The sequence below is a fragment of the Marmota monax genome, unplaced genomic scaffold (assembly GCF_021218885.2).
Source record: "Marmota monax isolate L192 unplaced genomic scaffold, Marmota_monax_Labrador192_F-V1.1 WCK01_AAM20220418_F8-fsc00118, whole genome shotgun sequence".
NCBI lineage: Eukaryota > Metazoa > Chordata > Mammalia > Rodentia > Sciuridae > Marmota > Marmota monax.
The window spans coordinates 1,807,350-1,824,600 of record NW_026695231.1 but is presented as its reverse complement, the minus strand read 5'-3'; the positions used below and the strand labels follow the sequence as shown (position 1 = coordinate 1,824,600).

Below are 17,251 nucleotides of genomic sequence, written 5' to 3'. Positions count from 1 at the left end.
AATTAGGCCTCCAGGCCTAGTTTGTGACCACAACAATTATAAACAGTCTCTTACAGGAAGGAACAAACGACTGTTTCTCAGATTACACTGTGCTGTTAACTTCCACATAAAGAACGAGGAGAATCAATACCCAGGAGTATGTTTCTGAGCTACTGTAAGGGGAGGCACAGAAGAGCCATCACACTAAGAGGAACTGCCTCCCAAGTCCAGTCTCCTACCACCCCTGGTCCTGGCATGACTGGGAGGGACTAAAGCTCTCAACTCAAAAAGACCCCTATTTGATGGAAGGCCCCGCCACGTACCCAGGCTCCTTACAGCCACTTGAGCCTTACTTCCTTCATCAGGAAAGCTTATCTCATTTTTGTGAGAATTAAAAGAGAAATAACACATAAGGGTCCTAGTGTTTAACTGGTACTGGAAGAATGATGATGGAGTGCATTTTAGAAACTGCAAATGCATCATCAGGCATCTTATTTTGAATCCTAAAGGGACAAATGGAGAATTCCTTGCCACCGTCTCCTGGCCCAATTGGTGGCCTTTCTACTTCCATGGCTTCCCAAGGGGTGGGTAGTATCCCTCCTCCTCAGCCAGGGCTAGGCCTGTGATCTCAGCCAGCCCCTCCTGCTGTACACCTACCCCGCCCCGCTGAACACACCCCTGAGCCTGTGGCTGAAGGGTGGTCAGGAGCTGCTTCTCCATTAAGGAGGCCTCCCAGCCACTGGACTCCTGACCTTGAGTCCCACACATACCTTCTTCAGGGCTTTCTCTCCGGCAGCTTTGTTTTCCAGGCCCATGTACAGTCTTCCCAGCTTCAACCACATGGAGGCCACGTTGAGGGAGTACAAGGGATAGTGCTTACTGGAAGAAAGGGAGAGACAACAGGCCGCCTCGTCAGCGCTGCACAGAGGACCATGGAGTGGGTACAGGAAGCCTGTGGCCCCTGAGCTTGAGACCCAGTACTCCATGGCGGAGGATTGCTCCATATCCTGCTGGGCTATGGGCATGGCTTGGATGGGTTGATACCACCACCTCATCACAGATGCTAGCCACTTTTTGCAGTTTTTGCATTTCAAAAAAGCTACATCAAAACCACTAGAGAAACTCTACACCAAAATATTTGTGAATGCAACATTCAATCTTGGTCCAGAGTTTCCTACTCCTGGTATACCCAAAGCAAGGCTCTGGGAAAACATTTTTTAAATTAAATGTCCCATTTATGAGGGCAGCAATCGGTTCTGTCCTCTCCCATTAGAAAGATAAGACACACTGTGTGTGCGAGTGTACTAAGACCCCACCTTTCTGCTGCACTCTGTAAATTAGTTTAGCAAAACTATAAGCCCTTTGGAGTAAGCAAAGACCTCCCGTTTCTTCTAGGCATTCCTTCACTATTGTCCAGCAGAGGGTTTTGTATCCAGAAGGTACTCTCTGGTTTGAGAAGAGGGCTGACTGTTGGAGTCTGTGTAGGAAAGAGCCATTGCCCTGGGAACAGGGCGTAGGAGGCAGTTTGCAGGTGACAGAGTGTAAGAGGTGCTTATTTACATGTAGTCTATTCCACCCAGTCTACCCTGAAACTATGTCCAGCTGAAAGCCCCGGTAGGAGGCAGCTTGCCGCCTGGAGGCAGTCCTGGGACCAGCAGCCCTCAGGGCAGAGCTGGGCCTCCAGGAGAGGCTAAGCTAAGAAACGGTCCAGCACAGCAAGGCCCTGCTGGAAGAACAATCACAAAGCTGAGAATAATCTCAAGTCTGCTGTTGCTTTCTCAAAAGAGGTGTGCATGAGAGGAGAGGACTTCTTACTCACACCAGGAGGAAGGGAAGGCTGAGATTATTTCTAATCCAACAAATTGTTTCTAAGACTTTAAGGACTGGCTTCCCCTTGCGCTCCCCCTGCTGGCTACTCACGGCACAGTGGGGTAAGTGGATGGCAGAATCAGTACAAATTCAGACCAGACACAAGCTTTACAGTCCCCAATCTTACAGCTTGAGTGGGTACTGAGGGCTTCTCAAACTCATGAAAAACACCTGGGGTGCTTTTGGGACACAGGGATTTCCTGGTTTAATGCCCAGAGATTTTGATCTTTGTGATCTTAGGCAGATCTTATAAATGGCATAATGTCCAGGTCTTTGGGGAGCCCTCCAGCAATCAGATCCAGCCCATCCCAGTCAGAGACAGATGACAATGCCACTACTTCCATCTGTCACATACTTTGAAGTTTAATAACCCCCTAGGGACAGGACATTTCCCTATGGCTTAAGTATTACTACTACAAAATAAAACCCAACTTGCTTTCTTCAAACCTGTGAGGGAGGCATTAAATGACCACAGACAACATGCTAGTCCAGTTTTCCCATACACAAAGTGAGACTGCAACTTGAAAACGCAAAAAGAGGAGAAGTTGTGAAAAGTGATGAAAAAGCATAGTTTGAAGACCAACAATTACCAGTTCATAAGGGCCATCTACTTTGGAAGGGGTACAGAGGCAAACTGGTGCTTTTTAATACTTTTTAATATTACTTTCAACTATCTATTATGAATACAGGTCTGAATGGGACTGAAGAGGGATTTTACTCTTTCCCCTGCCTAACTTTAATCTGCCTCCTTAGGAGCAGGGAGCGGGCCAGGGTCAGTGAAGCAGCTGCACCTGCATCTGCACCTCTACGTGTGGTTAGAGAAGCAGCAGCCATTCTAGGTGTATTATAACACAGGACAGGAAGATGAAACAGCTACCCTGTGCCCTTGAAACAACCCAATCCCACTCCATGCTAGGATAATCGAAATAGCCACTGCAATTACCTGTAGGGCTTAATGATCTTCTGACCGTATCTCAGGGCTCCTTCCCAGTCCTGCATGTACAAGCAGACCCCCATGGCCTGGTACATCATGTGCAACATATATACATTACTATCCTCAAACACCGAGCTCATCTTCTCCTGGCTGAGCTCGCAGATCTCCAGCAGCTCACTAGGGGGTGCTGTGGTGTCAAGGAAATGACTGAGGGATGGGGGTAAACAGCAGGAGGGGGTGAGCAGGGGATGCTGCCCTGTCCTTCCCCAGGCAGTATTCAAGGAGTTATTTTAGTCCCCTCCATGCTTTCCCTCACCACCTGAAAAAAATAAGTTACAGGGCTGGGGCATAGCTCAGTGGCCAAGGGCTTGCTTAGCGTGTGCAAGGCCTGAGTTCAGTAAATTACAGAAAGCCAAACAAAAGAGAAAGGAATTACATTTTTTTCTCTAAGAAATAAACTAGGAAAGAAATTTCAGCCACAGTGTACCGACCCTCAGCTCTGATATAAACAATGTTGATTAGAATCAGTTCTCAGTCTTTTCATTGAATTCAAATTCTCAACCAAACTGAAACCCTGAGCACTTTAGCTGCAGCCTTTTTAATGAAGTTGTACCCACCATGACAAGGTGTGGGTTTTTTTCTGGTGCTGGGTACTGAACCCAAAACTGCTCATATAGTAAACATACACTCCACCACCTAGCTACACCCTCTACCTTCAAGATTCTTATGCTAAAAAACAACAGCTTTCCACAATTTCCTCGCGCCAGTTTTAAGGTCTGCCCTCTGGGGTACAAATCCAATCCCTTTTCAAATCCCCCCAAAATGCTATAATACAGTGGTTGAGAACATGGATTCTGGTAATCAGCAAGGCTGGGAACCTAGGTGTGTCACCATCAACCGTATACCCTGGGCAAGTTGCTACTTGGCACCTACAAGACTGCCACCTCATCTGCTATGTGGCAACAACCCTACTTGGTGCCCTTGGGAGGAGTTGAAATAATCAGACTCTTGACACTGCTCTACCCAAAGCACAATATCCAGCAAAACAGAGCCTGCCAGGGATGGCTCCCCAGTCTTCTGCAATAGCAGCTCCTGACCAAAGGAGTCAAGTATGGAGAAATAAGAACAGCACAGTGACGCATGACAAAGTTGATGCCATGTCATGGTTGGTCAATACATCTTCACACATCACCAAGAGGCAGGCCTCTTTCAATATCCAGAATCTCAAATACACCCCCTCCTGCTCCTTCTTGCCAACTTCCTGCCACTTCTCATCAGCGAGGGACAGTAAGCTGCCCACACAGTTGTAAAGGATATATTTGTAGTGCTTGGCCCTCCGGAATTCCTCAATGACGTTGCGCGCATATCTGACCATGTCACGGATGGCTTCTGCTTTTGGGGGGTCGCTGAGCTTGCGGATTTCCACCTTGGCTGTATCCTGAGGGAAACATCCACAAGTGCGAGGCTTTACCTCCCATGGAAACCATACGGATAAGGAAACCTCTCAATACATATTCCCACGCAGAGGCAGGACTTGGCCATTCTAAAGTTACAGCAGAAAAGGAGGAAACTGGACAATATCTAAGAGGCGGATTCAATAAGCCATTACCTTCTCGAGCACACACCCATATGTATGTGTGTGTATGTGCGTGCTTGTGTGTATTACTGGAGACTAAATCCAGAGATGCTCTACCACTGAGCAGCTTTATTTTGAGACAGGGTCTCAGTAAATTATACAGGCTATCCTCAAACTTGTTATCCTCCTGCCTGAGCCTCTAGAGTAGCTGAGATTATTGTTGTTGTTGTTATTATTATTATTATTGGAGCTTGCCTGGCACTCAATTACCTTTTTAAAAAAACGAAAATCTTGATTTTCTAGATGATTTTCCCTAGGTAGGAAACAAAGAATATATCTGCTATGGGCAGATGGTGTTCACCTAACAATGCATCAAGAGACGAGAGTAAGGAGGGGTGGCACTGACAAAACAAACCTGGGCAGAGCAGGGGTAAATCCCATGACCTCCATGAGGAGGTGGGAGAGCTTGGACCCGAGTCTCACCTGCTCTCTTCCCTCCCCTCTTTTGAACAGTCATTTTCAAGACACGGGCATCTGGCAGATCCTTCTCTTATTTGTACAGTGAATGGAAATGTGTTCATCAGCTTTGGGGAACAGGTCTCAACAGAGACCTGGTCTGACTGGATTCCCTCTGGCTGTCTGGTAAGGTGGGTCAAAAGGGTCAAAAACACCACAGGAGGAAATCTGCCTGGAAGACAGGGAAGCGCATCCACAGCAGAGGTCCCAAGCCAGAGCACAAGTCCCAGCCGTTGGCCAATCAGTGACATACCTTGTCTTTTGTGGTGCACTCCTGGCACTCACAGGTAAAAAAGTAAGAATCTCTCAGCCGATCATTTCTGTCTTCTGTTGGGTACAGGAGGTCGATATAGCTGGTAAATACCTAAGGGGCCAAGAAGGTCAAGCTTCAATCTACCACAGAGAAAGTCAACCATACTACTCTCATAACTCTGTGGACACCTGAGGTAGTACTGCAGGGACAGAGGATAAGGAGGCCACCACCAAGGAACCTGCTGTTTACCTTAAGGCACTGATTTCTGAAACTCTAGCCACCTAACATGTCCAGCTCCTCGCGGTGTAGAGTATCTACAGAATCCGAGCTCCTAAACCACAACTTGGAGGGCTGAAAGGTTCCCTGCCTTCTTGTTCTTCACCAAACAGAGCAGGCTGTGGGTGTGTCCTTAGTCTCATGGACAGAAGCCATGGACCCACTGGGCTAAGAGTCGACTCATCCCTGGGTTTGGGCCTGTGTGCTCTCTGCCCGGCCTTTGTTTGGCCTCTTTTGTTTCACAACCTGGCATGCTTGGGTGATGCTGCTGCTACTGCTGGGTGCACACAGGGGAGAGTGGGAACACACACGTCCTGCTAAGTTCACCTTTTCTCCTGACATCAGAAGGCTACAGAGCAAGAGGCACAGCTCTAGAACCTGACACCTGTGGCTCTGGTGGCCTCGGAAGTCAGGGCAGGGAAAACATAGCTTTCAGGACACCACCTGCTGTGGCCTCAGCCAGCAGGCAGTTCCTGATCCTGAAGTGGACAGTCTTACCTCTGGGCTCACAGGGTTGTTCTGTCCTTGCTTTTTTTGTAACAGGGTCCATAACTAAGACTTGGAGCATATGGAGAGGGCCAGCACTGAGATGTCCATTATCTACTCACTGGGACGGCACTGGCTGCTCATCCCACACAATCAGGCAAATGTCTGCCTGAACAGATGGATTTCTCAAAGCCGCCAGTGTGCCAGTGACCTCAGGCACTGCCAGGCAAGCAGCGGGGGAGCAGCACAGGGCTAGGAACAGCAGGGGCAGCCAAGCTCTCCAATCAAAGAACAGGACTGGACACACGGCTCATTCTGATACTGAGGAATGGATTCCTTCCTCTCTGAAGGGCAAGAAGCCCCCGAAGTAGTGAATTCCCCAAATGAAGTTACTGCATTTAAGATCTGTGAGACTTTGCAGGCGACAGAAACCGTGGCCGGCCCTGCGTTGCCACACACGGCAACAGTTGGCCTGATTTTCTTAGAAATGACTGATGGACACAGTGCAACCAACAGAAGGTTCCAGAAGATGGCGACAAAGGCCACTCCAGTGTCACTGTTCATGGCTCAAGCTGAGCCTTTCTAGGAGACAAACCCCTTGTCCCTCCAGTCAGCCCACAGGAGCTCTGGGGCCCAACAGTTGTACTCTGACCCCTTGTTAAAACTATGTTTTAACAAGGAGGAATCTAGGATGCCTCCATCAGACATCTGTAAACCTAGACAGCCTGGCCCTGAATAGGACACCCTCGGCACCACGGGCTTAGCAGCGGGTAGAGGGGCCAATCTATATACTGGGCACCAATTCCTCATCTACCTGAGAACTAGTTAATACCTTTCAAAGAAATCTAAGCATTTCTCATTTAGCACCCCAATAATTATATTTAAAATGTCCATAAAATAGCATTACAAATTAAACAGAAATTGAACTTCAAATATGTGATCACAGTGCCTGAAAGTTCATATGTCCTGCTAGGGAGCTACTTAAAGAGCACAGAAAATTTGCACAGCCATCCACTAGGCCAGCCTTTTCCAGGTGAGAAGTCTGGGAAAGGGAGAAGGGATAAGTGAGCAGGTGATGGAGACCTGCTGTTTCCCAGTCCCTACACTGGGGGAGGGAAGGGCTGGTGGTGCCTCTACCGCCCCTACCAGTGCTCCTACTGGCAGTTTAATGCTGGAATCACTCCAACAGTACCTCCCCCACACCACACAGCTTTGTCTGCACTGCCTTTTAGAACAGCTGCGTGAGCCCACTGTCACAGCTACCTGTGGCCACATACCTCTTCTCCAGGACTGATTTCCTGTACAGCTCTTACTTCCGCCAGGGTCCCCTTGTAGGTCACAATGACATTGGGGCAACAGCTATGATTCATCAACGCAACACTGTCAACCAGAAGAGAAACCCCAGTTTTGTGAACAGCACAGACAGCACAGTTTCAGTAACTCCTTGGCCACTTATTTGCTGAGTTAGAGGAAACGAGTCTTTGTAAAACAACAAAAAGACAGGTGAAAGCCAGCTTAGATTACTCTAAAAAGTTGATCTGTATGCATTTATAATAATATTTAAAATCTTAAACTCTACATTGAAAAGTGAAACCCACAAATCAAAACACTGCTATCTAAGCTAAACACAATTTTAAAAAATGCCATAAATATTCCTTCCTGGTAGACGCGGGACCAAAATGCAATACCTTCAGCTACATTATATACAAGACAAATGAGTTATTGTTTCCAAGTGGCTTTTTGTCCAAATGGATCATTTCTCACACTTCCTTAAGAGGCAAAGAAATACCAGCTGCCTGCATGAGAGAGGGCTTGTGGCCCCTGAAGCTGCAGAGAAGCCCATTGGAGTCTGTCTGCACCTCAATTTCCTCATCTGGAAAATTGGGACATTACTGCTCCTGCTGCTCACTGTCTGCTTTTCAGGGACAACGAGAAGGAGAGAGATTCGCCTATGCGAGGGGCTTTGAGCTTTCTGATTATATCAAGGTCAAAGTTCTGAGAACAGAAATTTCTAAACTACAGGGAAAGAGTGCTTGATCTCTGAAAATGCTGCCTTTGAAATCACAATGCCGATATGATTTCTGCCCAAGGGGATTTTTCCCCCAATTAAAACTGCCCAGAAACTGGGGCTCACACTCCTACATATGTATGTATCACTGTTCTGATGGCCAGTGCCACATGTCTGATCTTTGGTGACCAGAACACCTCTCCTGCCTGCCCCAAACATACAAAAAAGGAAAGGGGTCGCCAAGATTGATGAGAATATGCTCAAGGGTGTGCCATGTCCAGGTTGGGTGTGGCCGTCCCCTGCTAGAGGTCTGCGTATAGTGTGTAGCTAGGCTTGTGCCTGGGACACACAGGTAGCAGGTTCCAGTCTTGTAGTCTCGTCTTGGGAGCGGGAGGGGGGGGGGGATACTTCTTCCCTGCACCACAGCCCACCCAGCTTCCTGACAAGTGATGCACAGGGAACCAGGGCCCAGGAAATCTGATAAACAAAGGCACCAAAAGGGTGGTTCCCCAACGATTTCTAAAATCTCCTTACAGAAAGTGTTAAGTAATTCCTTATTTCAACAGACCTCTGTGTATCTTTGTAAGAAGGTGGGAGAACTTCATTAAGGCAGGGGGCCTAAAGTAAGTCCTGTTCTGGATCATCACTGGGGGAAGAGGGTGATATCTAGACACCACCACTTCCTCTTAGCCTCCTCTTTAAGATACTGGGCACAAAACCCTGCAGAGACCATGTGATTACCGAAGTTGCTGTAATACACCTCTTCCACAGAATCCAATGCCCCTTCTCTCTCTCTTCGTTTTCCCAAGAGCAAAAGGCTAAAAAGAACCTTTCCCAAAATACATCTCTTTTCTTATTATCACAATTCAAACTGCTTAGGCTGGTCTCAGGAACAGTAGCATCATGAGGAAACTTTCTGTATCTCTGGTTCCAACAAGCCTGTGACAGGTGCTCAGGAGATGCAGACCTGTATGGATTCTTCTCCTTCTGACCCACTTGGTGAATGAAGCCTGGCAGCTACACACATTCCAGGAGTAAAAATAGCACCCTCGGCCAGTGCATAGTGTTAGGGGTTTCCACACATGTTAAGGTAACCAAGGACCCTATGGTATGTAGCGAGCAATCTCCTTTTAGATGGACGTAATCTACAATGGGGATTAATTCAGACAGAAGTATACAGGAAGGCTCCCCCAACTTCACCTGAGAATTTCAGGGCACTGAGTTATTTTGGAAATACCCATTCCATCAGGACAAGGGCAAAGCCAATCTTGGCATTCCATTAAAGTCAGAGCTATAAAGATCTTCATTTGTCAACTGGCTAGCCTTTCTTAAATTACTCCTGAAATATAGAGAAAAATCTGACAGTTCTTAGAATTTTTTCTCTAGTTCACTACTTTAGCAGAGTCTCTCTCCAAACTGTGCTGTTTTTTTATTGGATTTTTCAAAAAAGGACAATTGAAACAAGAAGTTTGTGTATTTTCTACATAAGTCTGTGGCCAATTTTTTGTTTAGAAATTAATGTTTCACTTTGAGTTTAAGAAACCCAAAGATTTCCACAGCATACACGTGCAGAAAGCAAATTTCTCAGCAGGGCATGGGCTGCTCCTTCCATGCACACTGTAAAATATTCTTTTAATAATAGCTCTCTGCTTAGTAGGACTTAACAAGCAACTGTTCTCCTAACTACTACCTTCAGATCCTTAAGTGTAGGGGAAATATTTTGAAATCTGGCAGATTAAAAAGCTGCCTTAATTCACTTGGAGTTTCATGTCTGCCACATGCAGCTAGGTGGGTTATATAAAAATTCTTAAAAAAAAATCAAATTAGTGTTAAATAAGTACAAAGAAAAGAAAAGAAGTCAGACTCAACCTACTCAGGAAATATCGCAGATCCCAAATGAGAAAGCTCTTCATCTTCAATTGTGAAGCCATTACAGTTAACCTGTAGTGAAAAGGGGGGAGACAGAAAAAAAACGAGCTAAAGCTTCCCTCAAGCTTTAGGGATCATTTCTTTAATTTTGACTTTTAACAAATTAACTGTGAAGATGTTCCAGTTTAGTGGTTTTAAAACCTTTTAGCCAGGGCAACCTTTGTTCAAAAAAATTTACTCAGCAGTCCCATGTGTAAACAAACAAAAGCAGAACTGGTGGGGGTTGACTAACTCTTCGTGCACCAGCCTGCACACAGTGGACGGACTCCTGTGGCTGCACAGACTACAGTCTGCATATTAACAGGGGAGCCAGGGTACTTGGTCTAATTCTAATTAAGCCACAGCTTTTTGATGTGATGTAGAGCTCGTTGCCAAGTCCTTTGCTCTTAAAAAAGGAACCACTTAATCCAGGGCCTATCTTAGAAGGTGAGAAAGTATCTGCAAAAGCCTTTATTCTTCTAATAGAATTGCTGTCCCTCCCTTTGATAGGCAGAGGGACCAAGGGTCAGAAGCCAAGAGAATTGAGGCCTTGCCTTTCATGTCTCAGCCAAATCAACCACTGGTCACCTTCTCATCCCTGAAAAGAAATGTTCAACCAACATGTCCAAGGCAACTCTGAAGATCTCAGAATGAGCAGGCTGAAAATGGACTCCACATGCCAATTTCCAGATTGTATAAATTCATTCTTTCCACAGATACTTATCGAGAGGCTCAATGTGTAGGGTACTATGCATAGAAATAGAAATCACCAAAAATCTGAGGCCTCCACGGACACACAGTCTCTTGGGAGACAACTCAGTGGATGTTCTCCATACATATCTAAAATTTCACAGCTGGAAGGGAACTGAGCCACTTCACTTTCTAAAAGATGAATCTGAGATCTGGGAAGAGCACTAGCTGGTCTACAGTCACAAAGTGAGCTTTGGAAAGGCCCAGACTCCTGCTGATCCTGTGAGGCCTGCGTGCTGAATGACTTCACCCTTGCACACCTGCACTGCAACATCTCAGATCAGCAGAAGAGCTTGTAAAAACAGCACTGAGTCTCACCTAGTCAGACTCAGTGAGCACATACTCCAGGTTAGATACTGAAGATCTAACACTTCATAAATCCACAGCAACTCTTGCATTATTATAGCAATCCATTTTACAGATGTGAAAACTGAGGCTGGATGGGGGGGTTGGGCTAAATGACTTGTTCAAGGACATGAAATAGTAAGTAGCATGTCAGGAGTCAGAATTCAGACCAGTCTGACTGCAAAGCCTGGCTTCTTCACACTCTACCATGTTTCTTCTAAAAGTAGATGGCTTTCTCAAATATTAATGGAGCTCTTTCACTTAAAGCAAAAGGGCCACTGGCAAAGGCTTGGAAACTGTGGTACGCACTCAAGTAAGGGCAGTGACAGGTTTGATTTATTTACCAAAAGAGAGAAAAAAAAATGGGAGATGGGAAGGCACTACAGGTTGTAAAATAATAGCCTTTGTTTGTAATCCCCAGGGGTTGGGCCCTTCTAAGTAGATTACTTAGCATACTATATTTTTGTGTGCCAATTCCAAGTGTCCTGACCAAGTCTGTCATGGGACATTACTCAATGACCATTACCAATGACTATCAACCAACACTAAGTAGAAGTAAGTTAGGATTTTAATTCATTCAACAAAATTAATCCATTAGAGTATGAACCATGTGTCCAGCACTTTATTGGCTAGGTGCTAAAATGACCTACACAGTCTCACACTAGACAAGGTCCGGCACCCATAATGACAATAGCTTTTTGCAGAATCAGTAAGAGAATTTAGCAAGAATTATCAAAATGAATCCAGAGACAGATAGGCCCTGACCACCTTGGATGATGGGATTTTTGCTCCTCTGCTTTTTAATCCCCTCCTCTGCAGCGAGCCCAGCTGGACCAGCCTACAACTCTGGGTTCCTTCAGGCTGAACCATCCTGACCATCACTCACTTTATTCCCTGCCCTTGCTCCCCGTACTGGGGAAGAGTGCAGGTGTTTCTTCAGAGGCTCTTGGAAGCTTAAGAGTCATTACTGTTCCTTTTGGGGAGGCGGTGATAGTGTTTAAGCCAAACTGCATAGCAATTTTCCTGCCAGCTTTCCCTCCCTTCTGAGATATCCCTAGAGAAGAAAAGTGTACTTGCACATCGAGAAAGGTATATGGGCCATAGTCCTTTTTTCCTCAAGTCAAATCAGGCGTAAGTGCCTTGCTAAAGCTATTTTCATAATTAGCATTTAGAACAGATGTAGGCTACACACCAAAAATACACTTCCCAACCATGTATACATTCCCAGTGATTAAAACACACCTTAACTATGCTGTTGAAAGAGCGCAGTCACCTTTGGCTACCAGCTGCTGCTGGGCTGCCACTTAATCCCCAGCAGTCTCCTCTGAGGAAGGGCTCAGAAGCTGAGACAGCAGACATTCGCTGAGGCACAGGACCAGGGTGGCATGGGGAGGGAGCTGCACTTCTCATTTTTGTTTGGGATACTAAATGTACCTTTTCAAATTTCCATATGAAAAAAGATGTGTGAATGTTTGTGTGTATCCATACAATCTTAGAATGAATACTGTAATCTGATAAATATAAAGTCTAAAAAGAAATGAATGACTACAGTTTTGTGTGAGTGTATTTTTCTCTTAGGCACATAAATGCCCTGTGTTTCCGAGTCCAAAAACTGACTCATTTCCACCACAAATATACCTGTACTTGTGAGAGCAAGTGCTTTTACTTTGTTATGAAAATATCACTTCAATACGGACAAGTCACATCAACATGTATGACTGTGTTAAGGGGAAAAGTTATCTTTTTTCCCAGCTTAAGAGATGATCTATTTCAATGCTCTGCTTTCTCATACAGACATGCATGTCTCATTAAAAAAAAAAAATCACAAATCTAGTTTCTCAAAAAATTTAAGAGATGTCAATTCTTCAACTTTCCACTGTTGCCCCAATCCTCCATCTTAGGATGCTTACCAAAATATGGTGTAAATTAGGATAATGTGAAAATCAGAAAGGTTTTTAATTACTTCTATCTCATAACTTCAATTGATTATTTATCCTATAAGGAATAACTTTTTTCTGATTATGACAGTTACAGAGTGAAATATATCTACATAAATAAAGTCTATTAAAATAATTCACTGAATTTTAACAGTGGTTCTTCAGGGCATAGAAGTGGGTAAAAGTAGTGAAAGACCTTTCTTTCTATGTGTAAGGTTTTTTTTTTTTTTAATTTGTTTTAATTAGTTATACATGACAGTATAACACATTTATGCACTTTGATATATCATACACAGATGGGATATAATGTCTCATTTTTCTGAGTGTACATGTTGTAGAATCATATTGGTCATGCAGTCACATACAGTAATAATGCCTGTTTCATTCTACTATTTTTCCTATCCCCACATCCTTTCTCCTCCCTTCCCTTCACTTCTCCCTACCTAATTTAAGGTAACTCTATTCTTCTCTAGTGCCCCCCAACTTTATTGTGAATTAGCACCCACATATTAGAGAAAACATTCAGCCTTTGGTTTTTTGGGATTGGCTTATTTCGCTTAGCACAAAATTCTCCAACTCCATCCAATTACTGGCAAATGCCATATTTTATTCTTCCTTAAAGCTAAGTAATATTCTATTGACTATATATTCCGCATGTCTTTATACATTCATCTATTAAAGGACACCTACGTTGGTTCCATAGTTTAGCTATTGTGAATTGAGCGGCTATAAACACTGATGTGGTTGCATTACTGTAGTATGCTGATTTTAAGTCCTTTGGGTATAAACCAAGGAGTGGGATAGCTAGGTCAAATGGTGGTTCCATTCCAAGTTTTCTGAGGAATCTCAATACTGCTTTCCATAGTGGTTGCACCAATTTGCAGTCCCACCAGCATTTTTGCCAACATTTATTGTTGCATGTATTCTTGATGATTGCAATTCTGACCAAAGTGAGATGAAATCTTAGAGTAGTTCTGATTTGCATTTCTCTAATTACTAGAGATGTTGAACACTTTTTCATATATTTGTTGATCAATTGTATTTCTTCTTCTGTGAAGTGTCAGTTCAGTTCCTTAGTCCATTTATTGATTGGGTTATTTGATTTTTTGGTGTTGATTTTTTTGAGTTCTTTAGATAGCCTAGAGATTAATGCTTTATTGGAGGTGCATGTAGTAAAGATTTTCTCCCAATCTGTGGGCTCTCTCCTCAAGTTATTGATTGTTTCCTTTGCTAAGAAGAAGCTTTTTAATTTGAATCCGATTTATTGATTCTTGATTTTAATTCTTGTGATTTAGGGGTCTTGTTAAGGAAGTCAGATCCTAGGAAGTGTGCCTTTTAACCTTTTTCTTCTTTATATTTTTTCAGTTATACATGTTCATTGTAGAAAATCCAGAAAAATCACCCATTAGAATGCCTGCCTCGAATGCACAAGACCCTGGGTTCAATCCCCAGCCCCTCAAAAAAAAAAAAAAAAAAAAAAGCAAACACTTCCCACACCTCAGAAGAAACCAACTGACCTCATGCAGTCCTTCCACGCAGGGATGTTTCCATATTACACACGTTCCATCCTGCTTTTATATGTCATGCTGTGTCATCAGCATTTCCCACATCTCCAGGCAGTCTTCAAACACAATTTATTTGTTGTGTCGAAGGCTATGTTACTTCAATCAGGGGCTACACCACAATCTGTTTAATCACACTCTGACTGCTGGCCCCTTTCCCTTTCTCCTTTTCCTTCCTTCCCTCCAGTCCTTTCTTCCTTTTACTTTAAAAGAACCCCATAACCAACAACGTGCAGGTCAATCTCTGACCATATCTCTGATTGCTTCCTTAGAACAGATTCCTGAAAATGGAATTACTAGGTCAAAGGGAACACAGGTGATGTACATTCCATTCTAAGACAAAAACGTGTTGGTGCCCCCAGGGTTCTTCATACACCTAGAGACTGAAGGTTCTGGCAACAGATGTAGCCACTTGCCCAAGAATAGCATTCCAGGCTTTCCTTCTATGGGAAGGTTCCCTTCAACGAAATGTCCAACATGTAGAGAAAACTACAAGGTTATGGAGGAAGAGAAACCCAGTGTAGCAAGTCAGGCCAGGAAGGGCAGCCCTTGCAACAAGGAGAAGACTGCGTCCTGCCAAATTCTGATGGTGGCACCCTTTCTCCTCTTGTTCCAACACTGTTCAAGCTTTAGCCTTTCCAATGGCCTAGTGTCCAAGTCTTTAATCACTTCCAAGGTGTTGTTGTCTGGAAGCGTTTTAGATTTGTTTCTCATATCTGATCTTGGAAAACCTGTGCTTCTCTAAGCAAGACCCTCAAGCAACCTGCAGCAAAGACTCCATGCACTGGACGAGTGGGGCTGCCCAGGCATCCGAGAGGGCCCCCTTCTCGGGGTATCTGTAAACCTCTGCTTTATCAGCACAGCCTTCGCCAGTGGAGACAAAAGGACATTTTCTATCAAATAGAAGACTGAAGAACGGGAAAGTAAAACGGTGTCAGAATTAGACAGCTGGACATGTGCTAGAAAACTGGAGCACTGGCAGCTCCTTTGTTTTCATGAACTCTTTGTGAGGCAATGGCAAGGGGGATGTCCTCTGCTCCCTACTCAGTGAGGGTCAGCACAGAGAGGACCTTGGCCTGCTCAGGTCACCTAGTGAGGTGTGACAATGTAGGACCCAGGGGCCGAGTGCCTTGTTGTCAAGGGATGCCAACGTTCTATTTCACTTCAGCCTTGCTGAGTTCGTGCTCAGGCCAGGAGCTCAGAGAGGGAGGGGCCAAAGCACTGCCTGACCCCAGCATCCTTACCTGTGCAAAGAGTACTACGAGGCTGCTGTGGTCAGGGAACTCGAGGTGCTTGGAGTAGAACTGATGGAGAGCAGCAATGTCACTCTGAATCAAATCCTTCTTCTCATTGTCTAGCTTATCCAGATCTGTGGGTAAGAAGCCCATTACCAACCCTGGAGGAAACACTATTGCTGGTTTCCTTACTCTAAACAGCATGAAAAAGAAAGGGTAAAATCCAAAATGTCAACATTTTTCCCTATCATTCGATCTAATGACAAAACCTAAGGAAAGAACAGCATGTCATTTCTTCCTTCTCTTGCTCTAACAATTGGAAGTCACTCAGAATGTGAAATTTCAACTGACCATTAGCAGTGGGGTCAGGACTAAGGGGTAAAAACTGATAACCAACCTAGTGTGGTCAAGGACCCCCAAGTAGCCTTGGAACCTGGGCAGGGACAAGCAACTGGATCGCCCTGATTTAATGCCTTTCAGTAAGAACACTGGTTTACAGATTGCAATTCAGCAAAGACCCAAAAATACTTTGCATGCTGGGAGAGCCAGCAGGACATGGCTTGGGATGAAATAATTCATCTGATGACTTCTTATCTCCCTTTAATTATTTCCTAATAAACCTGTCAACTCAGAGAAAAAAGGTTAAAAGCACTTTTCAAAATAGCACACAAGTCAAAATAATTTAAATATCACTATTAATATTATATAAATATATAAATAATTTAAAAATCACTATCCCTACTAAGAGATGAAGCTAGCCTCTTTCTTGCTTCAATCCCATCTAATCTACATTAAATTCGTGGCTAAAATAACTGCCTAGCCGGTCACAGAAAGACTTACGTGATTCAAACTCCTTCACAGCTAACAGTTTCTCTGAAGGTGTTCTCTCTGGGTGGATTTTCTAGTAATTGGGGAAGAAATCACAGACACAGATGTTAACAACCAGTGTAAAAAAGTAGTGCCTTCACTTTTACACCAACATAAAGAAAAACAATAGTTTTCAAGGAAGTAAAGAAAGCTACCCAAGGAGCCACCATTTGGGCTCTGAGTGCTTTGCCCAACATCCAAATCCAAAGGGCTCTTTTAAAAAGCTTTCTGAAATGTCTGCTGCATTTCCAACACCCTGAGGATACTACGCACATAGTAGGCTCAGAAATGCTTGTTATGGGAAAGAACAGGGCCAGAAAACAACTTTTTAGGGCCCTTACTTAAAAGGGCTGAGTCTACAGGCAAACCATCCTATTTATTATTTCTCCTTCTAAAAAGGAACAAAATCAAACCCCCCATCCATTTTACACTTTCTTTAAGCATAGGCTAAAATGATCTCGAATTCTGTGTTTCAAAAAGAACACTTTTGGTTGTATCTGTGAGCCCAGATTCACTTTAAACGTGTTGCTGTCTTTGTTCTAGACACCCCAAGAGGAGCTAACAATAGTAAACCCGCTAGGCTTTGAGAACATGAATAAACTTGGTGTTGACAAGAGTTCAAACGCAGAGCTCTGGAGCTGGCCCCAGGCCTCCTCTTTGTAATCTGGCTATTCAGTTTGGGGATACAGGTGGTCTAGCAGGGCGCTCTCACCTCCCTAGTTAACATGTTAAGCTTCCCCTTGGTAGTTT

General features: G+C 44.3%; 1 protein-coding gene across 5 annotated transcripts in view; it reads right to left on the bottom strand.

The window, feature by feature from the left end:
- Positions 1-17,251, bottom strand: part of Smyd2 (SET and MYND domain containing 2) — a 52,438-nt gene that overhangs the window by 5,452 nt on the left and 29,735 nt on the right. For 4 of the 5 annotated variants that reach the window (XM_058577049.1, XM_046438468.2, XM_046438467.2 and 1 more), the window contains 8 exons: positions 16,475-16,535; positions 15,644-15,768; positions 9,771-9,838; positions 7,167-7,269; positions 5,128-5,238; positions 4,100-4,220; positions 2,792-2,966; positions 750-858 (listed from right to left, as the gene is read on the bottom strand). In XM_058577049.1, the coding sequence (XP_058433032.1) occupies positions 750-858; positions 2,792-2,966; positions 4,100-4,220; positions 5,128-5,238; positions 7,167-7,269; positions 9,771-9,838; positions 15,644-15,768; positions 16,475-16,535 (873 nt within the window). The remainder of the gene's footprint in view (positions 1-749; positions 859-2,791; positions 2,967-4,099; positions 4,221-5,127; positions 5,239-7,166; positions 7,270-9,770; positions 9,839-15,643; positions 15,769-16,474; positions 16,536-17,251) is intronic. The other variant, XM_058577050.1, reaches the window with a different exon arrangement.